Source organism: Kogia breviceps, chromosome 14, assembly GCF_026419965.1.
Source record: "Kogia breviceps isolate mKogBre1 chromosome 14, mKogBre1 haplotype 1, whole genome shotgun sequence".
NCBI classification, from domain to species: Eukaryota; Metazoa; Chordata; class Mammalia; order Artiodactyla; family Physeteridae; genus Kogia; species Kogia breviceps.
Window position 1 is genome coordinate 84888955 of NC_081323.1, and position 28000 is coordinate 84916954.

The following is a 28000-nucleotide window of genomic DNA, read 5'->3' on the forward strand; positions in this document are numbered from 1 at the left end:
TAAAATTCAGAGTGTGAGAAACTCCACAGGATAAATAATCCAGTTGTTTCAATAAATGAATTTCAAGGGGAGGGGAATTTCCCTGGCGTTTCAGTGGTTAGGGCTCCGCGCTTCTATTGCAGGGGGCGTGGGTGCGATCCCTGGTCGGGGAACTAAGATCCCACAAGCCATGCAGCATGGCCAAATAAAAAATTAAAATTAAAAAAAAATTTTTCAAGGGGAGAAAGGGATAGGAACTATAGATTATTAGACTTAGAAGACAAAGCAACAAATTAAAATTTACGGACCTTACTTTTTTTTTTTTTTTTGGCTGCATTAGGTCTTCGTTGCTGCGCACAGGTTTTCTCTAGTTGTGGTGAGCAGGAGCTACTCTTTGTTGCTGTGTGCAGGCTTCTCATTGCAGTGGCTTCTCTTGTTGTGGAGCATGGCCTCTAGATGCGCTGGCTTCAGCAGTTGTGGCACGCGTGCTCAGTAGTTGTGGCTCGCGGGTTCTAGGGCGCAGGCTCAGTAGTTGTAGTACACGGGCTTGGTTACTCCGTGGCATGTGGGATCTTCCCAGACCAGGGCTTGAACCCATGTCCCCTGCATTGGCAGGCGGCTTCTCAAACCACTGTGCCACCCGGGAAGTCCTCTTACTTTGATCTTAAAGAAGCCTTTTTAAAATTGTGGCTTTTTAAAAAAAACATTAATTTGGAATTAAGGAACTGCTCAGTTTTTTTAGGTATGATAATAGTATTGTGAGTTTTTGTTTTTTTTTAAGAATCCTTACCATTTAGAGGTATACACTGAAATATCTATAAACAACATTTGGGATTTGCTTTAAAATACTTCAACTGGGGAGGAAGATGAGGAGGAGGATGGGGCAGAGATAAAACAAGATTGGTTATGAGTATATATTAGTTAAAGTTGAATGATGAATACATGAAGATTCATTTATATGTTTGAAATTTTCTATTATGAAAAATTCCTAAATAGAAAAATACAGAAAACAATATTTGACATTTGAATAGATACCCAAAATAAGGCTACTACAACTCCATGGGGAAAGATTTCTTCTGAGACTCTTTTGAGGAACTGTCCATGAGCTTTAGTCTCAAAGCGGACAGGGGAGCCCACGTGGGAAAGACAGCAAGGCCTCTTGCAGAAGCTCCCTCAAGAGATCTCAACTGACTGGAAACCCAGTGTATGATCAGAGATCTACCACTTAATTCAGGTAAACAGAAGCCCATTGATGGAACAACTCGGAGGCCATGCTGGCCCCAAACTCCCCACCTAGCTTTGGAATACAGACCTTCCAGAAAAGGCCAAACTCAGGTCAGGTCAGCCCCCACGTCACACAGACTACAGGCCAGAGGCTTAGGAAAAGCCCCTCATTGGGTTTGGCCTCCAGGTGGCTGTAAGCCTTGCCTGGCTTGTCTGGAGCATGGGGAAGAAAAGAGCTGACTCTGCATCTGGACCTCGACGTTGCTGAGAAGTAGTAGCCCAGCATCTCAGACAGTGGACATCTCACAGCGCCCTGGTCAGCGCAGCCTCGTGGGGACAACTGAAGGGCCAGGAGGTCATTCGCTAAATCAAAAGTAAACACCACGGGTATCTGCCGAGAAATGAGTGATAAAATAAAGTTTTTCAAGGTGGACTGAGTAATGCAACTCTCTGTATTAAAGTCATTACCATTTACCTTATTTACAATGGAAAATGGGGGGAAAAAAATCCCAGTGAAAGAATATAATATCAAGAGGCACCATGAGACAAATCACATCTTGCAATTACAGGACACAGTCCAAAGACAGACTAACTTACAGTCCCATCAGAAAACTAATTCAGCAGCCGGCGTCCAAAGGCACAGCATTACGACACTGCAGCGCGGTCCAGGCTAGTTAGGCAGTTTCCAGAATGTCCAAGAGAAAGGAAAACCTTTAACGACGGCAAAATAATATAAGAAAGCTTAAACACGTTTACAAACACTGCATCTTCTCATTTTTTAAAAAAATGTGTTTTTTTGATGCCTACAAACATCTATTTTTTCCTAAATTGGCACTCATGCAAAACAGACTGCTACCGTCTCATCATCTCCAGGTGGCCCTGAGGACCCCAAGTACCTCTCAGATGACAAGGACCGAGATGCACTGAGGATGGAGATGATTCAGGAACAAGAGGTAGGTGGTGGCGAATGCATTTCAGGGCCAGCTGACGGGACTGAGGCACAGGCTCAGATGCCAGGTCCAGAGGGTCCCGGGGAGCAGCCACGGGTTCCACTTCGGGTGGTTCTGAAGATCAAATACATTGACCAACACGTAAGCTCCACGAGGACAGGGATTTCCCACCCCACCTCCACACCCCGCCTATTTTATTCACTGATGTACCTCAAGCACCTAGAAGAGCTCCTGGCACACTGTCGGGCCTCAATAAATATTTGTGGAACGAGTCAAGTGCGAAAACAGGGAAGCAGTGCATTTTATGTACTGTAAAGTGCCATCAAATATAGGGTATTAATACTAGTTCCTCTTTTGGCCTCATTTAATTAGACTTTTATACAGACCTGGATGTTTTTTTAAAATACTCTCATGTTTATACAGTGATCAACAGCAAGATATTAATTTCCTAACAGATGTGTGGACAGTTGTTATCGTTCAAGGAATAACGGAATGGGGAAACTACCAACGAGAGGAGACTGTCACAGAGACAAAGGGGCCGCAAATAAAGTGAAATAAAGGAGGCTGCCTGGGCGACCCCAGCTGGGAGGGAAAGATCGGGGTCCTGGAGGGGCAGGGCAGGAGGAGCACAGAGCGAGCCTGAGAGGCCTTCCTCTCGCTCGGCCCTCGCCGTGAAGGGAACCGAGGGCGCTCTGCGTTATTAGCGAGTCTGCTCCCAGGGCCCAGTCACAAGCGCCGGTGGAATGAGGTCTCATCTGTCTCGTTCACTGCACTCCCAGCACCAGGCGCACAGTAGGTATTATTTAACATATAAATATCTGTTAAGTGGAAAAGAGAACTGGGGGAAGGGAGACGGAGCTAATGTTCTTGCAGGGACACAGCCCTCAAAAAAACGAGGTTCAAGCTGCCGACACGGGACAAGATTTCACCTCGACTTGCTCAGGAGGTGGACGTGAACATCCACTGAAGGAGAAACACCGGGACCTGAACTGCAGCTCCAGATGCCGCTACCTCAAAAAGGGTAAGAGAAAGTACGAGCACCACTTGGGTAGGAGACGTGCGATGCTGTGCCCTCTGGCCTCTCAAATAATCCAGGCCTCTCCCTTCCCCTATGTGTGAGACAAGTGGAGAGAAAATGGGTGAAAGCGCCTCTCTGCCCCCAACGTCCCTCGGTGCCTCCAACCCTTCGGTGAGTAAAGGGGGGCGCATCTTCCAACGAGGTCTCCCTCCACCTGGTGGCTCCAGAAGGCCCCGGCTTCTCCAGCACCTCCTGCGAGCAGAAGAGGGGCCTTTCGGCCGGGCGCCCTCGCTGCCCCGGGGGCGCCCTCACTGCCCCGGGGCCTCCCGGCGGTGCTGCGTTTTCTGGTGCCGGTTGAGGATGGACCGCTGGTTGAAGCTCCGGCCGCAGGCAGGGCAGCAATAGGGCTTCTCCCCGGTGTGGATCCTCTGGTGCCTGACCAGCCGCTCCCCCTTGCTGAACCGCTTCCCGCACACCTGGCAGCCGTAGGGCTTCTCCCCGGTGTGGGCCCGCCGGTGCACGGCCAGGTTGGCGTTCCTGCTGAAGCGCTTGCCGCACTCGCAGGTGTAGGGCTTCTCCCCGGTGTGCGTCCGCCGGTGCACCTGCAGGTGCTGCCGGCGGCTGAAGCTCTTCCAGCAGTCCCCGCACTGGAAGGGCTTCTCGCCCGTGTGGCTCCTCTGGTGCACCTCCAGGTGGTGCCGCTGGCTGAAGGTTTTCCAGCACTCGCCGCACGCGTACGGCCGCCTGCCCAGGTGGGTCCGCTGGTGCTTCAGGAGGTACTCACGCAGCGCGAAGCCTTTCCCGCACTCCCCGCAGCCGTAGGACTTGTCTTCTTCGTGGGTCCGCTGGTGTCTGACCAGATTTGAGCTCCGACTGAAGCCTTTTCCGCACTCGGGGCACTGGAAAGGCTTCCAGAAGGAGCTGTGGGTCTTGAGGTCATCAGGCAGGGGGGCAACGCCGCGCTGGGGAGGGGGCGGCCCGGGCGCGTTTCCCACCGAGCTCCCGGCCTCCTGCTCACAGGTTCTTCCGAGCTCCGGGCCCTGGAGAGAGGCTTCCCCAAACCTCTCTGCCGGCCCCCGAGCAAGCGGCCCCTTGGGCTCTGCCGGCTGGGTCTTCGCCTCCTTCTCCTTGCCCCCCAGGCCTACAGGGCAAAGCAGATACAGACCGATACTGAAACAGAGCTGATGGTCAACTTCCACGTTAGAACCTGGCTTCTAAGGGTGTCCCACGAACAATTCCTTCCTTTTTCCTTTAACCAACCACCTCAGTACGTTTGACTTTCTCTGACTCTAAAACCAGACATTCCTTTCCCTCTTTCCATCGGTTTCAGACTGTTTGGGTTCCCTCCCAAATTCACAGGTTGAAGCTCTAAACCCCCAGGTGCTGCTATTAGGAGGTGAGGCCTTTGGGCACTAATTAGGTGAGGGCATGAGGGTGGAGCCCCCAGGATGGGATTATGTCCTCTGAGAAGCCAGAGCTGGCGCTCTGCACACACAGAGGTCATGTGAGCACGATCCCGCATGATGGGATTAAGGTTCTTATTAAAAAAGGAAGAGACACAAGATGTCTCTCTCCCTCGGCCATGTAATGACATGACAAGAAGGTGGCCACCCATGAACCAGGAAGAGAGGCCCTCACCAGACAACAAATATGCCAGCAACTGGATCCTGGACTTCCCAGCTTCCAGAACGGTGAGATATAAACGTCTGTTGTCTAAGCCACCCATTCTCTGGTATTTTGTTACAGCAGCCCAAGCTCAGACAATCTCCATGCCCTTTTACAGAACAGTCTGCTAAATTTTAATGCCCTCCCTCTTAACTTCCTACGAAGTCAGACTTTGCTTTCCTTCAAAATCTAACTCACTGGTTCCCTCTAAGGAACTTGCCCCGATTACTGCCCCATCCCGGGTCTCCTCAGCACATATACTCAATGAGCACCGTTTACCCCACACTTACTTACGACTGGCCTTGTTGCGCGTGCCACCCTACAGTCATCCGAGACGTTCAGCTTCCCCGGGATCACAGACGTGCTCCGGCACCGGGGGCTCCCGGCACCGCACCTCCTCCCTCAGCTCACCGTCCCTGCTCGCACCGCGCCCTCCACCTCACCCTGTTTTATTAACCTGGGTCTCTGGGAGCCTGGCACAGGGACTGACTCAGCGGAGACGCTTCATGACTGCCGGATGAGTAAATGAACCCAGTCTGTACCAGACTACCTCGACATGGGCGTATTTATCAGGCCTGAAACGCCCTTCTACACGTCCTTCCTCTGACCCCTCTTATACTCTCTAAATTAACAGCTGTTTACAGAAGATCAAGAGGAAGGGAAGGAGAAGAGAGAAAAGAGGTACTAAGGAGCAAAGAAGCCAAAAAGAAAAGAAGAGGGAAATGACAGGTGATGCTTAACCGGGAAAGAGTCCTTTCAGGCAAGCCCATTAAAAGATAAAGGGAGGGACTTCCCTGGTGGCACAGTGGCTAAGAATACGCCTGCCAATGCAGAGGACACGGGTTCGAGCCCTGGTCCAGGAAGATCCCACATGCTGTGGAGCAACTAAGCCCGTGCGCCCCAACTACTGAGCCTGCGCTCTAGAGCCCGCGAGCCACAACTACGTAAGCCCACGTGCCTAGAGCCCGTGCTCTGCAACAAGAAAAGCCACCGCAATGAGAAGCCCGCACAACGCCAGTCCCCGCTCGCCGCAACTAGAGAAAGCCCGCGCCCAGCAATGAAGACCCAACGCAGCCAAAAATAAATAAAATCATTAATTAATTAAAAAAAAATAAAAGATAAAGGGAAAAAGGACATTTCATGCCTCGTGATGTGATGAAGTATGAAGGACACAGCTCTCACTTCTGATGTATTCTTTTATTTTGCACCTTTCACAAAAGTAAGTGTGCAAAACATAAAGAGCTGAAAGAATTTTCATAATGAAGATGACCATTAAATAGCCACTTCAAGAAATAACATCAGCAGCACCCAGAAGCCCCTCCCATCCCCTCCGCTGAGCGGTGACGCCATCCCGCCCCCAGGGAAACGTGTTATCCAGGCGTTGATCACCATAAAGTATTTTTGCCGGTTCCCCAACCTTACGTATTGGATTCGCACATTGTGTCTGCTTCTTGGGCTCAGCATTACGCCTGTGTGACTCGCCTACATCGTGGTGTAGCTGTGGCTGCACTACATTCTTTCTCCTCAGTGTATGAGGTTACACTGTGAGAGTATATTATACTCTACTTATTAATCTGGCTGATACTCATCTGGGTAGTTTCCAGGTTTGAGGTGTTATGAACAGCAAAATGAAAATTAAATGCAATGCATGAACCTAACTGGGCGTGGGGAAATGTAAGTACGAGCTAGATATCATTTATCGTGGAAGTTACGTTTATTTTCTCAGGCCCAATACTAGACAGTTGTCAGTGAAAGAGCTGCACTCACATGGGAAGAACTCTCAGGAAGACTCAAGGTTGAGACGGCTAGAGGATGCCACGCTTGGGAAGCACACCTCCGGCTCACCCAGTCTCAGCGTAAACGTTAGGGAAGTACGTGGGTTGTTTTGAAACAGCGAGCAGATAAGAGGACAAGCATAAAGCCAGAGTCTCTAGAACAGTCAGAACGGCCAGGAGGGTGTAAAAACTTGCTGGGAACACAGTGGCGTCCTTGGCAGAGGCCCGTCCCCAGCGCCAGGATGAAGGCGCTAGGAGGCTGACACCTCCACGGGTGCACCACGCACGGCTCCTGCGCTCTGCATTTACCTCGAGGGGTTCCACGCCCTTTGCCATCACAGAAATCGCACTTCTCTTCATCACGGGTGACGGCCTTGTACTGGACCCAGGCCTCCCGAGCCACCCCCCCCCCAGTATACTGCCACCGACACGACTCCGTGAGGACCGCTAGTCAAAAATCCACATTTAACTTTACAGTCGGCCCTCCGTATCCAAGCTTCCTCATCCGCAGATTCAACCAAGAGCGGACCATGCGGGACTGTAGTACGTATTCGTTGAAAAAAATCCACGTGTAAGTGGACCCACACAGATCAAACCTCTGTTGTTAATGGGTCGACGGTACGACACTTTTGCATGTTTTAAGATGAAACGTGCTTTAAGATGAAAAAAGACCAGGAGACGTCAGTACGGGTGAGTGGTCAGCACGTGACTTACAAAGAAGTGATGAGAGGAGGAAGGAGAGAATCAGAGGGGACGAAGGAGGGCGCCCTTCGCAGCCACGGCCCCCCTCTCCCCACCGCCCAGCCCATCCAAGCCGCGGGGCTGTCACCCCTCGTCCCTAGCCTCCCGCAGCGTTCACCGGCTGTCCCTGGGGGGCCCTCCGTGTGCACTTCCCAGGCTCCCCCTTCCCTCCTACCTCCTCCTGCTGCCCGCCCCCCAACACGCACCTTTCCTCCCAGCTCTGACCGCAGGTAAAACCCGGCTGCCACCTGAGACGCCCGGCGGGGACCTGTCTGCTCCGCAACACCAGCCCACACGAGCCCCTCCCACCGCTGAGATCCCACTGCAGCCCCGTGCCCTCCTGCACCACACACGGTGCGCTCCGAGGTTCCGTGAGCGTCAGTCCTGCCCCAACACAGAACCGCTAACGTGGGGCCTGCACACAAGGGAGCGCTCCATAAACACAGGCTGGTGAAAGACATCAGGGGATCCCTCTTTCGCTGCTTTTCTCTTGCTCGCAAGCCCTCAGTCCCTTCAACCACAGACACAGCAGGAGTTCGTTGAGGGCATCCTAACGACCGACCTGTCTCATTTCAGCCAGAATAACCACCTGGTGTTTTCTTGTTCCTCGTCTGCTCCTCTCCTGACCCAGGGAAGCACCTCGCCAGCTCCTTATGTGCCTTGGTCCACATGCTTCCCACAGACCCGTTTACCCACCTGCCATGATATTCCCTTCCTGTATCAGTAGCATCAGGTTCTGAAATCTGGGGCAAGGACAAGAACCCTGACCTACAGCTTTCAAAGCTCCTCAGTTTCTTACCTCCGGGATGGAAACAGTCTTACCTGGAGGTGAGAGCCCGCAGTCCTGGGGTTCCACGTACTCCCCAAGGCAGTCTATCTGGGCTGGGGTCACGTGCCTCCACTCCTCCTCGGGGAAAGCCAGGGCCATGTCTTTAAATGGGCCCAGCCCCTGAAACAGCACAGGAGATGGCTATGGATAAAGAAATAATGCCAAGGTAGGAGCAGTGGAAAAGCAGAGAGACACAGGGGACAACAGTCCAGGGGAGAACAGAGCAGGAAGACAGAAGGAACGTGGGTCCCTAGATGGTTCCGAGTGGGACCAGAAGTGCCTCCCTGTGGACAGTTTAATGGCAGAGAACGATGGACTTGTCTGAGCCACTGTAGTTTTGAGCCTCTGCTGCAGCCACTTGGCTGGTACCCAACAACTGCGGCCTCTCACTTCCACTGTTCCATCACCTCCACTCGGTCCTCATGTTGGATGCAGACTGGGGGCTGCTGTTTAGCCCCTCAACCGGAACTGACTTTCCCTCAGAGATAAGTAAAAACTCGGGCTGGCCCTGCCTTAAGAACAACGTTGTGTTGAAATCAATGTGTCGTCGCCATGACACCGTGAAGAACTACTGTGGTAGGAGGAGAGGGTCTGACCAAATTCAAAAACTTTGATGTCCTTTCTTCATCTCCTCTAAACAATATGCTTGGAAAACAGAAACAGCAAACAGCACAGGCATCAACCCTTGCCCAAATACTGCTTTAGTGAGCTCAAACTTGAGTCACTTCTGGGAATTCCCTGAAGTGGGAATTCCCTAACCCTGGCGGTCCAGTGGTTAGGACTCTGTGCTTTCACGGCCGAGGGCCCAGGTTCAATCCCTGGTCAGGGAACTAAGATCCCAGAAGCCACGTGGCGCGGCCAAAAAAAAAAAAAAACTGGAGTCACTTCTTTTCTCCTGCCAAATGACATCTTTTCTTCTATAAGGAGCTCTTCACTTTAAGACTCAATGGCCCCTTCAGGAAAGTGCCACAGTGGAAATCCCCCACCTCCCCGGGAACACTGGGCATCTCATGGGAGAGATTTTCACCGTGGCGGAGTGTCCCACCTGTGCTCCGGTGACCCCCATCTGTGGCAGGCCGAGAAAAGCTAACAAGGCCAAAACTCGCGGAGCGGCCCCAGGAGGGGCCAGAGAGAGCACTCGGCTCGGGGCTCCTGGGAGCGCCCACCCGAGTCGCTTCCCTCCCGCTGACGTGGAGGGAGGGTGGGGTGGAGAGGAAGAGCGGCAGCAGAGGCGTCCACAAGGCGCACCCACAAAGCGCTACCGAGCTCCGGGCCTTCCACCACGCCCTGGATCACGCCTCTGGGGTTTCCACCACTGACGTCTTCCTCCTCACAGGGACAAGAGTAACACTGAGTCGATGGAGGAAAAAAAGAAATAAAAAAACAAAGTGTAATCCAAGTGAGTGAACTGAGCCTCACGCCCAGACCCTAAGGCAGGGGTCCCCAACCCCCGGGCCGCTACCGGACCGCGCCCGGGCCGCACAGCAGGAGGGGAGCGGCGGGCGACGGAAGCTTCCTCTGCCGCTGCCCGTTGCTCCCCAGCCCCCCACAGCCATCTGGGGAAAACCTGTCCTCCATGAAACCAGTCCCCGGTGCCAAAAAGGTTGGGGACCGCTGGCATAAGGCTCAATGCAAATTAATAACTGATGATGTGAAGTGGAGAAAACGAAGCTGTCCCGTCCGTCAGAACGAGAAAGACAGAATAATTCACGTCTGTGGGTGGAGCTGTGCCGCGAGGAGAAATCTTGGGGAGGGTGAGCCTCATTCAAAGCGACGTCGCGATCCCTGAAGAGCAGTCACGACTCACCTGGGACCCAGATGTAAGGAACCCCGCTGCCATCTCCTGGGCTCCGGGGCTCACTGCGGGGAGGCCAGGGCCAGCCGGAAGAGCTGGCAGAGCTGAGCAGGGAAAGAAACCGGGAGCACGATTAGCGCCGTCCCGCGGTAGCTCGTCCACAGGCGTCTAGTGCCTGACACAAAGAACCCCAGGAACCGTAAGGAGACCCCAGACAGGGAGGTGTGGGTGCGCGCTGCCCTGTTCTCAGCTGGGAAGAAGGGCCCAACCCGGTATGCGCTGCCCTTCAGGGCTGCTCACGCTCCCTAGTCACGCTATGGCAATGACCCCCCTTGAGATTCAGCAACGCAGTGAGTCACGTGTTACTTTTAGGGGTTCAGTTTATCTGCCCACTTAAAAAAAATATCCCTACATGTCAGCTACATATTTCCTGGCAGTTTCTGGAAGGGACGTGAGGGAAAGGAGAAGAAATGATAAGAGAGCGTGATACCAGATATCCCCCGCAGAAATCAGGAGCTCGAGCTCTAGAAAACAATTTCACTTCATCTGTTTCCTACTGAAGTCCAGGAAGTAGCCAGGAAACTCAGAACTGCACGCTACAGGTAACTTAGTTTATCAACTGCAGGCTTTGTAAAGGAAAGGGGAGGGGGCAGGGCGCAAAGCACCCTCTTCTGTCCCCTTCCTTCCTCACTGCTCGCATCTTACCCTGCTCCTGGAAGGCCTGCGTCCCCTCTCCAGGGTCCTGGCTGGGCTGCTCCTCAGTGCCTTGGTCGAGGCCTTGAATCCCTTCCCCATGGGGCAGCCCCCACTCGGGCTTGACCTCCACTGGCCCCAGGTGGACACTTGGTTCCCAAGGACCTCTGCAAAGTGCTGTCTCCTCCTGCTCTCCTTGCACATGGCACGGAACCTAAGAACAGGCCCCAACACCTATTAGAATGAGGCCTGCATAAGGCTGTTATGAAACGAGTTGAATTAAAACCTTAAAAAGAGGGCTTCCCTGGTGGCGCAGTGGTTGAGAATCCGCCTGCCGATGCAGGGGACACGGGTTCGTGCCCTGGTCCGGGAAGATCCCACATGCCGCGGAGCGACTGGGCCCGTGAGCCATGGCCGCTAGGCCTGCGCGTCCGGAGCCTGTGCTCCGCAACGGGAGAGGCCACAGCAGTGAGAGGCCCGCATACCAAAAAAAAAAAAAAAAAAAAAAAAAAAAAAAAAAAAACCTTAAAAAGAGACCCACTGCAGCTGCAGGGGAGAGAAAGGACAAGCCGGCTCAGCTCTGCCCCGGGACATGAGTGAGAAGGTGAAAAGGAGGCTAAACTGTCTTTATCAGGTACTGAGCAACTTCTATGCATCCATGCCATTTTGCAAGGGTCCCTTCTGCCCACCTCAATACTGATCAAATTCTACCATGAACAGTATCACAGAGTGATATTATTATTATTCCAATGAGAACTTTAGCCCCAAACACTCACTATTAGAAAAAAGATTCCCCAGTTACAGATGCTGAAAGTAAAAAATACAAAGCCTAGACTGTGCAGTGAATCAGTGAGAAAAAAACTGCTCTAGAAATAGCAAGGAAAACCAGAACTCACAAGAACAGGCCTTTCCTGGTCCACTTTTAAGCTCCTTGGTAGGGAGTAAAAAAACAAAACAACTCTCTTAGGACTACACAGGAAGTCAGGGGTGACAGCCGTGGGAAAAGGGGGAACAAAATGAAGACAGATTGTTACCTGCAAGCAAAACAGTAACGTTCAGTCCTGCCCTCTCTCTCCCAGACGGCAATCGGGAAACTGTACCATAGAGGGACAGAAACATGGCCAGAGTCCCAAGGGAGCATCTGAGATGCAAAGTCACTCACTACGTGAGCCGTCTCAGCCAACGTCCCAGACGTGGAAAGGGCACTGTTCCAGACAATGCTTCTCAGGAAGAACACTCACCAAGTGGAATTCCAGAACTCCCTGCATCCCCACATGCAACTCTGCCCAAAGAGGAATGAGTCTACCAGGGCCCCTGAAATAGATCACAACTGCCTTCTTTGGACCCGAGGCTCACGAGGGAAATATGGCCAGGCCTCTGCCCTGATGACCAGAAAAGGAGCTGACAGCCCTTCCACCGGCCCTGCGTCTTGCCTGGGAATGGCTTTCCTTGCCGAAAACTCCTCTGCCCTCCAAAAAGTACCGCAGATGGTCTGGGAGCACAGGAGGGAGATTCTGCGCCTCCTCCACTCCCACTGCTGCCTCAAGCCTCTCGCTTCCCGCAGCAACAGAACGAGACCCAGATCCGCCTTCTCACCCACCGCCTTGGCCTCCGGGGCTCCCTCCGGGAAGCCCTCCACCACGGCCACAAGGGCCTTGCCGCTCTCCGGGCAGTGCTCCCGAATCCAGGCGTAGAACTCCCGGGGCAGGATGGTCAGGAACTGCTCCAGCACCAGCAGCTCCAGGATCTGTTCCTTGGTGTGCAGCTCGGGCCGCAGCCACTGGCGACAGAGCTCCTGGAGCTCCCTGAGGGCCTCCTGGGGACCAGCCGCCTCCTGGTAGCGGAACTGCCGAAACCTCAGGCGAAAAGTCTCCGGGCTGGGGCCTTCCCTCGCCCTGCCCCACGGCAACTCTTTCTCCAGTTTTACCACAGGGACACCCATTTGCTGCTGACGATCTTCTGCCATCCCTGGACACTCTTTAAGCATCTTCACACCCCCTCCCAGAAGACTGAGGGTCTGTTGGGAAGACCAGACAATGAGAACAGCATAAATAAGACACAGGGAAGGTCAGGTCACCCCAGTTCTGCCTCTACGTCAATGAAATCAGGACTTAGCTTATACCCACAAATAGCTTCAAATCTCAGGAGAGAGACAACACTACAATCAGAGAAAAATATAAGACGGGTTATAACTAGGTTAGTCACCAGGGCCCACTCTTCCAACACTAAATATACATTCGACATGTATCTATGCCTGACCCACAGAAACTAGAAATACAACAGAGAACAAGATAGACAAGGTGCTTGCCCTTTGAAACTCATACTGGTACAGCAGACAGGGAAAAAAAAAAAAAAATTAGGGAATTCCCTGGTGGTCCAGTGGTTAGGATTCCACACTTTCACTGCCGAGGGAACAGGGTCAGTACCTGGTGGGGGAAACTAAGATCCCTGCAAGCCCCGTGCGCTCGGCCCAAAAAAATGAAACAAATAACTTAAAATTATAAACGGGGATAAGTTCTAAAACAGAAGTAATGGGGGTGTTAATGGGGACAATCAACTTGGAGACTTGGGGACTTCCCTGGCGGTCCAGTGGCCAAGGCTCCTCGCTCCCAGTGCAGGGGGCCTGGTTTTGATCCCTGGGCAGGGAACTAGATCCCACGTGCCACAACTAAAGATCCCCCACATGGCAAAGAAGATCCCGCGTGCCGCAGCTAAGACCCTGCGCAGCCAAATAAATAAATATTTGAAAAAAACAAAAAACAAAAAAAAACCTTGGAGCCTTGGAGAAGGCTTTTCTGAATAAATAGTGCTTAGGCTAAGACCCAACGAATGAATGAGATGAGCCAATCATTGAAAGAGCATTCCAGGCAAAAGCCTTGGGGCTAGAAATTACTCTGCAGTCTGAGAACAAGCCCCAGTGCAGTGTGGCTTCAGCAGGGTGAGGGAGGGAAAGAGCTCAGAGGCAGGAAGAAACCACATTATCGAAGGCCTGGGCACACACTAAGAATTACAGGCTTTACTCTTATTCCTTATTTTTAGTGGGGAGATACATGTTCTTCAAAGGTCACTCTGCCTGGGAAGTGTCAATAGAGAATAGATAAGAAGGGTCAAGAAGGGAAACTGCACTTACCGTGGTCCAAGCAGGAGATAAGAGACTTAGATCAGTATGGTGACAAAGAAGCAGACAAAGTCAAGACATCTGGGAGGTAAAACCAATAGACTTGTTGGTGGCTAGGATGTTGACGGTGTACTCAGCCTAAAGAAAACAACAGAATATATATATCATTACTATAATTGATCAGAAAATGTCTAACTTGTGTAGGCTTTACCATTCAGAAAGCATGTGAGCACATACTCTCATTTAATACTTACAACCATCCTATCGGGTGAGTACTACTTCCCCTGTTTTTCAGAAACGGAAGACATAAGAAGTTAGATTGCAGGCCAACGTCGGCCTCCCAAAACATATGGTATATATGAGAAACATGGGAGGCCAAAAAGACAGAAAGGTTTATGCAGGTTCAAGTACTCATGAGAAAGAAGAGGCTTGTGGTAGACTTGGGGCGGGGGATGGGGATCACTCTAAATGGATCAGAGAATAAGCAATTGGCAGTTATGTACGTCCCAAGTGTCTGCTTAATATTCTATTGGAAGTTTCTGTATCTACCTATCTTTCTTAAACCTATTTACATGTTCAGTCTATTCATATTCTCTGCTTCATCAATTAAAATTTCTCTTTCCTGGCTTTCTAGCTATTGCATTTGTTCATGGTTGCATTTACCGCATTATAGTACGAACGTTTACCCCTGTGTCTCCCTCCGTCTGCCAGATTCCTTTCAGTCAGGAAAGGTCCTCACTCATCTTTTACCCCTAGCACTTGACAAACAGGCGTCCCATGGTTTCTTTAAATGAGAGTCTGGTTCTAAAACGACCACTTTCACTCTTCACAGTGCTCCGCTTTGGTTCAAGAGATCAGGGTCGTAGACACCCCTCCGTTAAGGCAAACCTGGCCGGGCGGGATCAGCCTGGCTCCTACCTGAGCCCAGCGCGGTGCGGCCCCCCGGGTCCCGACCCGCAAAGCCTCGGTGCCGCGGGAGTCAGCTCCGGGGAGACGCGCCGCCCGCAGCGACAGCTTCGCAGCCGCCGAGGCCCGCAGCAGGCTCACAGCCCGGTCCCGGCTACCCGGCCACTTCCGGCCCGCGGCCCCGCACCTGTGCCGGGCTCGCCCGGGCCCGCGACGGACCGGAAGTGGGCGACGGACGCTGTCAGACAGGTGCGTCAAGGAAGGGCCCCTTCCGTTTCCCCTCTAGGACTATCGGAGGCCGGTGCGTCTCGATGGTCGCTCGTCCCCAGGGACCGTTCGGGAGCGCTCGCTGCACCACCAGGGGCTCCTCCCCCGCCTACCTACTGCCCTCGAGGCTCGCGGTCGCCAGGCCCCTTTGCGCCTCCGTGCCTTTGCACCTGCGTTCCCCCGGTGGGAAGGACCCTCCGGACGCACCGCCGGGTACCGCCCTCCCTCAAAGACTTTAGAGCCCCGTCTGTCGACAAGTGTTTATTGCAGCCTCCGGCGCTTTGTGCGAGGCTTAGGGGCGGAGGGTGATGGAGGGTAGCACCGAGTATTGTGGGTTCACATAAGGGGCTTCCACCCTGGGTAGTGTGTGGGGGCGTAGGCGAAGGCGCTAGTCAGGGAAGCCTTCCTGGAGGAGCCGGCACCTGAGCTCAGGTTTGATGGATTGCCCCAAGAGTGAGGTCAGGTGCCCCCAGCGGAGGGAGCACGACGAGCGCAGCAAATGGTGGGGACTGGTGGCTTTCCCGCACCCCTCAGAGCCGCTAGAGCACGCGGTTGAGCTAGGTAACCTGGAGGCAATAGGAAGCCGCGGAAAGATTTAAAGGCGGGAAGGGACCGATTTTAGAAAGATACTACAGAGAAACCTGCAAGAGAGACTGAGCAAGAGGCGAGGGAGGTGGGGAGATGCGAAGACTGACTGGGGGTTAAACGAAGCTAAATAATGCAGTCCCCGAGAGAAAGGATGAGAGACGGGACTGGGGCAGTCGTGAGACTAGAGATCGCAAGGAGAGTTTGGATATCAAACGTATTGGGAAAGTAAAATTGGCAAAGTTTAGGGATTGATTGGATCTGGAGGATGAGAGAGAAGGTGGAATCATTTAGTAAATGACAAAGGCCACATCTCATATCAGTAAGAATGGACTTTTAGAAAGCAGACAACTGGTTGGTCATCTGCAAGAAGGTAACATTGGGTCCATTCCTTATACCACATGCCAGGGCAAAGTCCAGCCCTGCTCACAGGGTCTCCCATCCTTTTATATTACACATTTCGTTATCAACCCATCTTGGAAATATTGTTGGCTAGCTTCCTCATTCGCTAACATGCCCTCACATCCAAGAGGGACAGGGCTGAACCTTGTCATCGAGGACCAAGAGAAACAGCCTGACGGACTTAGTCTGTCTTGGAAAACTGAACTATACCTAGCGATTTCAAAAACCATTGTTCAGCTTGCCATGGAGAACACACAAGGAAGAAGGCATTCTGGAAGAAGCAAAGAGAGATTGGATCAGATCGCAGGTTTCCAGGTCAGCCTTGGAGAAGAGAAAGGGGCTCCTCTGAATGGGGAAGAAAAGAATCAAAGATGGGTTATGGTCTAGGTTAGGGCTCAGCAAACTTTTTCTATGAAGGGCCAGATGGTAACCATCCTAGACAGAACACATAGTCTGTCGCCTGTTCTTCATTTTTCTAATCCTTTAAAACTGTAAAAACCATTCTTAGCTCACAGCCAGGGCTGGATTTGACACAAGGGCTGTAGTTTGCTTACCCCGAAATAGATTATTTTAAAATTATTCTAGAGAAGTGTTTAAGGAGCTCATTCTTAACCGCTTTTCTCAGTGATGTTACCTGCTGAGAGTGCAGGAGACAACGATAGGTTGGAGCCTAAATAATGGAGTGAAGATTAGAATATCTCTTGTGAGGAATGATGTAGGAAAAAAATCATAGAATGAACGAAAAGATTGTCAAGCAACACTGAATGACTGATATTGAAAACAAAACAAAATAAGTGACAGAATCAATCCACACAATTGTCTATGCAGTCTGGGGGCTAAGAAAACAGCTGGATTAATCCAATATTAGGATTGGTCATAAGGATGATTATGAAATAATGCCAAGGGTGGGGTGGGGGGAATGAGGGCTCTAGTGGGAGAAGGTTGTACTGAGTGACCGTGGAGTCCGAGCTGAGTGGGGGAGGGACCGAAACCAACAAGAAAAATACGGAGACCTGAGGAATCAGAGGTTAGGATGAGGCCATGAAGCAGGTTTCAGGAATTTTTTTCGGAAATGTTATAGGCAAACTAAGCATAAAATGCATTATCCTGTTTGTTTTCCATAAACAGAATCATACTATATTCTGTTCCGCTCTTTGCTTTTATTCAGTAAACAACATATCTTTCCACATCTACACATACTGATCTACCCCACTCTTTACCAGCTCTACAGTATTCCACTGTATGTTCTGTGTTCCCCATGATTTATAAAGCTTATCAGTGGACATTTAGGTGGTTTCCAGCATTCGGATTTACCAGAAACCTGGATGAACATCGTCATACAGCATTCCTTGTGCACTTTTTGGCAAATAAATCTAAAGCATGAGTTCCCATACAGGGAATTATAGGATCTAAAAGTCACATGCGTTTGAAATTTTGTCAGCTATTGCCAAATTATCCTGCAAAGAGTCTGCACTAATTTCCACTCTCACAAACAGTGGGGGATAGCGTTCATTTCCCCACCATCTCATGAACGCTGGATGTCATCAAACTTTTTCATCTTTGCCAATCTGATTAGTGAAATCAGTGATGCCCACGTTTTTGTTTGGACTTCTTAATTATAGGTGAAGTCGTTTTTCCTACCTTCATTAGCTATTTGTATTTCCTTTCCTGCAAACTGGCTATTTTTACCCTTTCCTCTGTTTCTGTTGGGTTGTTTATCTCTTTCTTACTGATATATGAGTTTTTTGAAAATTAAGGACCTCAAATGTTTTGCAAATATTTTCCTATTTGCCTTTTGTCTTTCTTAATGGAACTCTGTGCACTGCAAAATATTATATGTTTTACGTATTCAAATTAATCCTTTCTTTTTCTTTAAATCTTCTTCGTTTTGTGCCTTCTATCCTCCAAGATGATTTTTTAAATCCCCTGTACGCACTTCTAAGACATTTATTGTTAGGTTAAATCTGAGAACTGTCGGAAATGCATTCTGATCAAAGAAAAAAAAAAAGAAAATCCAGCCAGTCTTTTTTTTTCCCAAATGGCTAGCAAGTTTTCCTCAACCATTTATTGAAGGATCAATAATCCTTCCTGATTTAAAAGGTTAATTTTATCAAATATTATATTCCTCTATAAAGTAGGCTCTATATTAGTACTCTTATTCTGTTCTGTAATCTATCTGTATCCTGTGTCAGGACCTGCCAAACTGTTTCAATTACTGCAGTTTTATGCTGTGCCTTTGCATCTGGAAGAGATTTTCTATATCACTGACCCTACTTTCCCATGGTTTAAAGAAGAGATTGTTAGAGAAAAATTAAGAATGGTACCCTGAAAACTGCAAAAGAAACCAGATAAATTCTGACCTCATGTTTCTGGCCCTGAGAGACCAGACTAGAACTAAGGATTGCTAGGGAAATGGCATTGTCAGAAAGAAGGCAGATTTCAGGAAGATGAGCAAATGAAGGCTTTTGGGGGGGGGGGGGGCGGGCAAAGAACATGGTACTCAATGAATTGAGAGCATGGGGGCGGGGCAAGGAAGAAGAAGGGAAAAAAGGAGAAAGGGAAGGAGAAAGGGGCAGCTGCAGAGGGAGAGAGGAAGAAAATTATCTGACAAGAGACAGAAGAGATGAGGTTACGAGGTGAAATACAGAAAGCCAGGAGAAGTTGTCATGACCATAAAGAGGAAACAGGTTAAGAGGCAGTAGAGTTTACTTTGAAATTTTAAAAACCTGTACTGGACATCAGAGGGCTTCACCTCTCTGGTTCTTTAATAAGAAAATGGGTAGAATCATAGCTGGCCTGTCTTTAGCAGGACAGAGTGAAATGGCAGATGTGAACGTCGTTTTGGCACTAACTATAGAAAGAAGGTTATAGGAGTTCAGAGTGCTGGTATGGACGGTGTTGGATATTGGACTTATATTACCCAACTCACCCTTTAAGATTTAATATGAATTTTTTAATAGGTAATACAGGTACATGATTCAAGAGCCAAACTCATACAAGAAGTTACACACAGAACTATTACTTCTGCCCACTCCACCTACCCCAGTTTTTAAAAATAAATTTATTTATTTATTTTTGGCTGTGTTGGGCCTTCACTGCTGCACACGGGCTTTCTCTAATTGCGGCGAGCGGGGGCTACTCTTCGTGGCGGTGCGTGGGCTTCTCATTGCGGTGGCTTCTCTTGTCACAGAGCACGGGCTCTAGGCGCACGGGCTTTAGTAGCTGTGGCTCGTGGGATGAGTAGTTGTGGTTCGCAGGCTCAGAAGTTGTGCCGCACGGGCCTCAGTAGTCGTTCCTCTATGGCATGTGGGATCTTCCCGGACCGGGGCTCGAACCCGTGTCCCCTGCATCGGCAGGCGGATTCTCATCCACTGCGCCACCAGGGAAGCCCCCACCCCCATTTCTTAATCTACCACCATCTCTAAAGATTCATTCATTTATTATACGGTCTTCAAGTGTTTATTTGCAAATACTAATATTCACATATTTCCCTACCTTTTCCCCTTTTCTTACACGAAAGGAAATATACTAGATACCTTGCTTTGTATCATGTAATAGGTCCTAGAAAATATTCCATATCAGTACTTAGAAACCTTTCTCATTCTTTTTTTTTTTTTAAGCTGGTGTGGATGTAACAACTTATTTAAAGTGTCCCCTGTTGATGAGCATTTGAGTTGCTCCTAGTCATTTGTTACTGCAAAAGCTGCAGCAATTAATCACCCTGCAACTATGTCATCCTTAAAGATTTGTGCAGGTATATTTGTTGGATAAATCCTTAAATTGAGACTTTGGGTTGTGTTAAAGCATTACTGCTTCTGCAGTTTTGTAGGTATTTCCAGATTCCCCTCAGGAAGGCTGTATCATTTTGCACTTCCATCTGCCATGTATGAATGGTGCCTATTTCCCCACAGGTTAGCCAACACAACGTGTTGCATCAAACTTTTTATTCTTGCAAATCTCACGGGGAGAAATGGCATTTCTGTAGTTTTCTCCATTTTTTGAAAACTTTGCATTTCTTTTAATTTATTTAACACATTAATAATAGCTTATGGGCTTCCCTGGTGGCGCAGTGGTTGAGAGTCTGCCTGCCGATGCAGGGGACACGGGTTCGTGCCCCGGTCCGGGAGGATCCCACGTGCTGTGGAGCGGCTGGGCCCGTGAGCCGTGAGCCGTGGCCACTGAGCCTGCGCGTCCGGAGCCTGTGCTCCGCAACGGGAGAGGCCACAACAGTGAGAGGCCCGCGTAACGCAAATGATAATAATAATAATAATAATAATAGCTTAATAGTAGTTAAAGTTTGTGTCTGCTAAATCCAATATTTGGATCATTCTGGTCATCTGCTTCTATTGGTTGTTTATTCCCTGTTGGTCACATTCCTTCAGGTCTAGTAATTTTGCATAGTATGCCGGTATTTGTGCATAAAGGAAGAGGCTCTAGGCCGTCCACAATGGTGCCATGCTTTGTTCCAGAGTGTCTATTCCAGTAAATAACAATAATAATAATAAAGCATTACCCCATCATGGAAGAGGTTGATCATCTCATATCAGTTTTCCTAAGCAGAAGTTACTCCTTCCAGTAGATCCCTTTTCAATAGAAAGGAACTTTATTTCAGTAAAGTTTTCTTGAATTTTAGTTTTAAATACTTGTTCTCTTCCTTTATTTCCGTTTCCTTCCTCAGGGACTCCGATTTTACCTATGTTGGACATACACACCTGAAAAACAGGCACTATGTGTTTTAGTTAGGTTGTTTTTAGTTTTTTATTACATTTCTCTCCAAAAGGTATCTTGGGAGTTTCTTTCTTATAGGGAGATGATGACAGCCTAGTTCCAGTCTTTTCACTTTTCCACCTCACAAAACCCTATAGGAGCAATACAGAACTAGGCATAGAGAAAATCTACAAACTCCAAAATATGTACCGGTGGGCCAGACCACCCTACACTAGCAGAATGAGCATGGAAAGCCACGGCTGGGAGCTCAACACGCCTGGAACAGTGGGGTGGTTATACTGTGTTCAGTTTTTATTTTACCAAACTCACATCACTTGATCATTTCCTAATATTCCTCCCTCCCTTCCTGCAGGCTAGTGTTTTGTTGTGTTATGTTTGTTCACTTGTTTGTTTTCTGGCCATGCTGTGTGGCATGTGGGATCTTAGTTATCCAACCAGGGATCGAACCTGTGCCCTCTGCACTGGAAGCTCAGAGTCTTAACCACTGGCCCGCCAGGGAAGCCCCCTGTTTGTTTTCGGAGGCATGGATTAACAGACAGTAGTCATCGTTTTATTGAAAACATTTCTCCAAAAAAAAAAAAAAAATCACTCAGAAAGCTCAGAAGAATTCAGAAAACTTTTAACAAATTTCAAACACACGCAAGATAGAATCACTTTGAGTAGGGGAAGTGGAGGGTGGGTTTGACACTCAAGAGCCTCATCTAAAGTAGTAGAAACTGGTGGAGGCGGGGGAGCCACACACAGCGACACGTGTGCACTCACACAGCTTGATGAAGGGCAGGGCACAGACTATCTTGGTCTAGGTAACTGTTTCTTCCTTCAGCAGCGTCTCCTTCTGTATGGAGCTCAGTTCTCCTCCCAAACTCTCCACATTTTCCAGGTGCGAGATCTCTTGGGTCTCCTCGGTACTCTGGGAAATGGGCAACAAATGACAGCTAAGGCAGGCTGTTTCTTGAACGAGGCAGATGGCACCTGGGTGACAGCAAAAGTTTGGGTCAGGTGAGAGAGAGTGTCAAGCTCAGTGCCTGCCCTAGAGGTCGGAAACTCCCTCCTCTGACCTGACTCCCTCTAGTCTGCACCTGCCCTTCTAGCTCTCCCCTCCAATAAAAGGACAAGGCATACAAATAGATGGATAAACTCATGGAATCGTGGCCAGTGCTGGAAGGCATCTTCGCAATTGTCTAACCATTAAGAGGTAAGAAAACAAGGTTTCGGAGAGGAAGGTCAAACACAAAGCCCAGGCCTCTTCATGGCCAATTCACTCAAGACCCTCAGTAAGTGAAAGAAAGGAGGAAGGGAATCAATGTTCATAAGAACAAATGGAGATATCTTGAGTGGATAATAAATGCTGTGTTATGGCTAAGACTAAGATAAAAGACAACTATTTTCAGCTTTATAGCAGACTAGCTACTCTCCCACTAAACACCACACAAATTCTAAATATTTCTTCAAAAACCTATTATTTATAAATGCATCAACAAGCTGACATCAGAGTAGGACATTCTTAGATGCCAAAACCATAGTGATAACAGGAATCTGAAGGGTTAAGCAACCACACAATTAGCCTTCACCTTGGAGACATGCGCTCAACCCAGGTGACCCTGAGTTTCCATTCTGTTGGCCGTTCGGGACACAGAAAAATAAAAAGAGAGCCCAGGTCCTGCTCACAGTGGGGAAATCTAATAAGAGTCGGCCACCTGAAACTGGAACTGCCAAGTTACCTGTACTGACTGAGATTTCACAAACACAGGCTAGCTGTTATGTGGGTCTGCTGCTAAACTAACAATACCTAAGTACTTTGGTTGTGATTCTAGGGTAGTTCTGCACCCGAGCACCGGGCAGAAGCAAATGCAAATCCTTTTTTGAGGAAACACTTTAAATATAGGCCTCAAATAATTTCCAGCAACGACAACAAAAATATATTCCAAGGAGGGCTTCCCTGGTGGTGCAGTGGTTGAGAGTCCGCCTGCCGATGCAGGGGACACGGGTTCGTGCCCCAGTCCAGGAGGATCCCACGTGCCACAGAGCGGCTGGGCCCGTGAGCCGTGGCCGCTGAGCCTGCACGTCCGGAGCCTGTGCTCCGCAACGGGAGAGGCCACAACGGTGAGGGGCCCGCGTACTGCCAAAAAATATATATATATATATTCCAAGGAAAATTAGTTCAGTCAAAATCCACAGACCATACCAAGAAAGAAGGTACCACAGCAACAGCCTATAGAAACAGCAGCAAATAATTCAGTTGTTAAACTTACAAGACACAGAATATAAAATAAGTATGTTTAACATGTATAATAAAAATATATTCAGAGAACAGATTTTAAATATGAAGAAAAAAAGCATAAAAGTAACAAGATTTACAGGAAAATACAACTTCTAGTTATAAAATAGATTAACTGAAATAAAAATTTAATGGCTAGGTTAAATAGATCGGACACAGCTAAAAAGTGAATGGGTAGGGACTTCCCTGGTGGTCCAGTGGTAAAGAATCCACCTTGCAATGCAGGGGACACGGGTTTGATCCCCGCTCAGGGAACTAAGATCCCACATGCTGTGGGGCAACCAAGCCCATGTGCCACAACTACTGAGCTCGCATGCCTCAACTAGAGTCCGTGTGCCGCAAACCACAGAGCCCACGGCTCTGGAACCCGTGCACTACAACTATAGAGCCCACACGCCCTGGAGCCTGTGCGCCACAACTAGAGAAGAGAAAACCCACATGCCACAACTAGAGAGAAGCCCACTTGCCACAACTAAGACCCAATGCAGCCAAAAATACATTTAAAAAATAATGATAATAATAAATAAATCTTTTTTTAAAAAAGTGAATGGGTAAAATTGAAGATACATCTATATAAGTTATTCACAATGCAGCCCAGAAAGACAAAGACAGAAAATATGAAAGAGAAATTAAGACATGCAGGATAGAGTAACAAGGTCTAACAGAAATCTTCCTGGAGTTCCACAAAGGACAAAAAGAAAAGGAAAGAAAATGGGGAGGAGATAAAAATGTTTTACAAATGCTGCAAGATATCACTCCTCAGCTTCAGTTCACACATCAAATCATCACACACACATCCATACCCTGCAAAATACCGAAAGTCTCAAGAGAAAAAAAAGTTGCCTCAGAAAGAATGATATTTTTTAAGAGAGCCAACTTCTCAACAATAAGAACAGAAGTGGGAAAGTAATAGAATAATATCTTGAATGCTGAGAGAATGTTAACTTGAAAATGTATATTCAGCAAAACTTTAATAAACAAAAATGAAAGATAATTTCATATAAACAAAACATGAGATAGTGTATCTCTAACTGACCCTCATTAAAAGAGCTAAAAAAAAAAAAACTGAGGGCTTCCCTGGTGGCGCAGTGGTTGAGAGTCCGCCTGCCAATGCAGGGGACACGGGTTCGAGCCCTGGTCCGGGAAGATCCCACATGCCGTGGAGCAACTAAGCCCGTGCGCCACAACTACTGAGCCGTGTGCTCTAGAGCCCGTGTGCCACAACTACTGAGCCTGCGTGTCTGGAGCCTGTGCTCCGCAACAAGAGAGGCCACGATAGTGAGAGGCCGGTGCACCGCGATGAAGAGTGGCCCCCGCTCGCCACAACTAGAGAAAGCCCTCGCACAGAAACGAAGACCCAACGCAGCCATAAGTAAATAAATAAATAAAATACATTAATTGTCAAAACTAGAGTCATCATCATTATCATTATTTTAAAAGATGATATAAATGAACTTATTTACAAAACAGAAACAGACTCACAAACTTAGAGAACAAACTTATGGTTACCAGGAGGGAAGGGTTGAGGGAAGGATAGTTAGGGAGTTTGGGACTGACAGGTACACACTGCTATATCGAAAATGGATAACCAACAAGGAACTACTGTACAGCACAGGGAACTCTGCTCAATATTATGTAACAACCTAAATGGGAAAAGAATTTGAAAAAGAATAGATACATGTATAAATGAATCACTTTGCTGTACACCTGAAACACAACGTTGTTAATCGACTATACTCCAATATAAAATAAAAAGTTAAAAAAAATCATTATAAAGGATGTACTTCAGGATAATGACCTTAGATAGAAGGTCTGAGGTTTGATGAGCAGCTAAACTGGTAAATATGTGGGTAAATTTAACAAGTATTAAATGCATAAAATAATAATAATAATAATAATGTATAGAATTTTAAAAAAACAGAAGAAACCAAAACACTGAACAAAATAGCATATAAGTTGAGGGGGAGGGTCCTTGAATTATTTATGAAGAGAATAAATATGCTGATTAACTAAGCATGTTAAAATGTCAAGAGTAACTATGACACAAATGAAAACAGACCGTATAATTTCCAAACTAACGAGGGAGGAAATGTAATGAGAATTATATACATAAAATGCAATCAACCCAAAGCAAGGCAAGTGAGGTAGAGGGTGGGGAGCAGAAAAAACTGAAAGCACAAACTAAGGTGGCAGAAAAAATACAAATATATCAGTAGTCACAATAAATGTAAATCAACTAAATGCTCCAGATAAAAGACAAAGGTTATAATAAGACTAGATGAAAAAAATCCAATCATAAGCTATCTATAAGAGACATCCAAAACGTGAAGACAGAGACAGGTTTAAAGTAAAAGACATAACAGGCAAATAATAACCTAGAGAATGTAGAGGTAGTTATAGTAATATCAGATAAAACAGACTTTACAACAAAAAGCATGATAAGAAATAAAAAGCGTCACAGCATGATGATAAAAAGTTCAATCCACTAGTAAAATATAGCAATTCTAAATCAAGGTTTAAACAAGGTAATAAAAAAGCTTGATGTAATGTTTATAGAAAAAGGGTTGCATTCAACATGAAACATAAAAACGGACCTCAGACTAGGCTATAAAGCAAGTCAATAAATCTGAAAATATTAGGACTATATAAACCATGATCTCTCATCAAATTGAAACTAAGTTAAAACCATTATCCCCAAGATACAATAAAAATTCTACGCTTAGAAATTTAAAAGTATACTTTTAAATAAGTCATGGATCAAAGAAAAAATCATAAGGGGAACAAGAAAATATCTGAAATCAAACATCAACAAATGACATTACACATCAAAATGAGAGCTGCAAATAAAGATGCAATTCTTAGAGGGCAATTGAAGCTTTAAATGCCTACTTAGAAAAGAAGAAATAATCAATGAGCTTAGATCCTGATTTAGGAAGCTGAAAAAGAAACAGCAGAATAAACACACAAAAAAGTAGTAGGGAGGGAAGTTCTAAATAAGAAGCAAAAAGTAATTAAATATAAAACAAACAAGGTTTGTTTTCAAGAAAGCTAAAAAGCTGGTTCTTTGAAAACACTAAAAAAAAACCTGATAAACCTCTGACAAACATAGTAATGAAAAAAGAGAAAATTAGGTGTGAAAAAAGTACATAACTACAGGGACTTCCCTGGTGGCGCAGTGGTTAAGAATCCACCTGCCAATGCAGGGGACACAGTTCGATCCCTGGTCCGGGAGGATCCCACAAGCCATGGAGCACTAAGCCCACGCGCCACAACTACTGAGCCTGCACACTAGAGCCCGCGAGCCACAACTACTGAAGCCCGCGTGCCGCAACGACTGAAGCCCGCATGCTGCAACTACTGAAGCTCGCGCACCTAGACCCCGTGCTCCACAACAAGAGAAGCCACCACAAATAAGAAGCCCACGCACCACAACGAAGAGTAGCCCCTTCTCACCGCAACTAGAGAAAGCCCACGCGCAGACCCAACGAAGACCCAACAGAGTCAAAAAAACTTTTTAAAAAAGTACATAACTACAGGTGCAGCACAAATTAAAAGTTAAAACAGAAAACATTTTGAGTCATTTTGTGTCAGTAAAATTTAAAACTTAGATAAAATGCATAAATTTAGAGAAATATATAAATTACCAAAACTGACTCAAGAAGAAATAAAATATCTGAATAGTCCTATAATCATGAAAGAAACTCAGTCATAAACTTAAAATTCTCCCATAGAGAAATGCCATGCTTCTATAGGAAAGCTTAGCTATACAATTAAATACTCAAGGTGGTAGAAAATGAATGAAGCTTAGCTCTTCATATTAACATGGAGGAACCTCAAGATTATGCTGATCAAACACAGCAAACTCCAGGAGAAAAAAATACACTTTGATTATATTCATATCAAGTTTTAAAGCATGCAAAACTAAATAATACATTGCTTAAGGATATATATGTGTAGTAAACATGATTGGCATAAATTTCTGAAGGATTGAATCCAGAGGGGAGAGAAGAGGAAGAGAGCAGAACAGCCACATGGTAGAGGGGGGAAGACTTCAAAGATATTGAATACTTAATGTTCTGACATGTTTCGTTAATTTTGACAAGCCCATCTTTTTCACATTTTAAAATCTCTGAAATGAGGATGTACCTTACAAGCTCTAGCACCTTAGAATTATACTTGGTATCAATTTTTCTTTCTCAGTGGCACATAAAATGAGGGCGTAACTTATAACCGATGGATTCGACAAAACGTGGCTAGTTCTTAAACTATATGGTGGAAATATGGGTGTACAGTTTATTTATAACTACTTGTATCTTACAGATATATTATAAACATTCTTTGTTACATATTCAATGTATCATAAAATCAAGTTAAAATAGGTTCTGATCATGGGTCAGGTTAAAATAGTGGGAAGAGGATTAGGAGTAGGGACAAAATTAGATGGGATTAAGAATTTCGATGATGACGGCTGGTAAAGAAAAAGCGATTGGGTGAGGAATAAGATCACAGATTTCAAGAGACAGAGACAGGAACAGAAAGCCTTAGGAACCGGGATGGTGGTAAGGGAGGGTATGAAAGTGTGCAAGTGTGGTTCTCAAGTCCAGGATCGTAAGAATGGGGAGGACGAGGGCGGGGGACAGGGCTGAGGCCCTAGAGCAGTGCTACCCCGTAGAAGCTTCTGCATCCGCACCATCCAATGTGGAAGCCACTAGGCACATAATAATGTGGTTTTTGAACATGTGAAGTGTGGCTGGCGTGACTGAGGAACTCAATTTCTAACTTGATGTCATTTTAATTCAACAGCCACAAGTGACTACGGTTTTGAACAGCCCAGCTCTAGAGCGTCCACAGCTCCTGAATGCAGACAGAGGGCAGGGAGAGGGCACCAGCCCTGGGACACTCACCAGCCACTAGGAACAGAAGGATGCTAAAGCCCAGGACGTAGTAAGGCCACTGCACGGAGAACTGCGGAGGGCTGGGCTTCATCTGCAGACTCCGGATCTCCAGGGCATGCAGCAACAAGGCCAGGAAGGCACAGGCCCCTGTG

At 47.5% G+C, this 28000-nt stretch overlaps 2 protein-coding genes across 7 annotated transcripts in view; both read right to left on the reverse strand.

Moving 5' to 3' along the window:
- Positions 1-50: 50 nt before the first annotated feature.
- On the reverse strand, positions 51-27899 carry ZSCAN25 (zinc finger and SCAN domain containing 25). Of its 6 annotated transcripts, XM_067012143.1 has the most exons (10): positions 14706-14935; positions 13800-13925; positions 12270-12686; positions 10682-10883; positions 9989-10080; positions 8175-8301; positions 2364-4312; positions 2100-2267; positions 1801-1914; positions 51-1594 (listed from the first exon to the last, which is right to left on the reverse strand). In XM_067012143.1, exons 3-7 carry the CDS (start codon positions 12654-12656, stop codon positions 3480-3482), a joined length of 1641 nt encoding a protein of 546 aa, XP_066868244.1. In that variant the 5' UTR covers positions 12657-12686; positions 13800-13925; positions 14706-14935; the 3' UTR covers positions 51-1594; positions 1801-1914; positions 2100-2267; positions 2364-3479. The 6 variants fall into 6 exon arrangements, with proteins under 6 accessions (XP_066868244.1, XP_066868243.1, XP_066868242.1 ...); XM_067012142.1 differs by lacking the exons at positions 51-1594; positions 14706-14935 and adding an exon at positions 27858-27899 and having other exon boundaries at positions 1638-1914; XM_067012141.1 differs by lacking the exon at positions 51-1594 and having other exon boundaries at positions 1638-1914.
- TMEM225B (transmembrane protein 225B) overlaps positions 21278-28000 on the reverse strand; it is a 29260-nt gene continuing 22537 nt past the window's right edge. The window contains 2 exon segments of the mRNA XM_067012170.1: positions 21278-21647; positions 27858-27995. Of these exon segments, the coding sequence (XP_066868271.1) occupies positions 21475-21647; positions 27858-27995 (311 nt within the window). The 3' untranslated portion in view covers positions 21278-21474.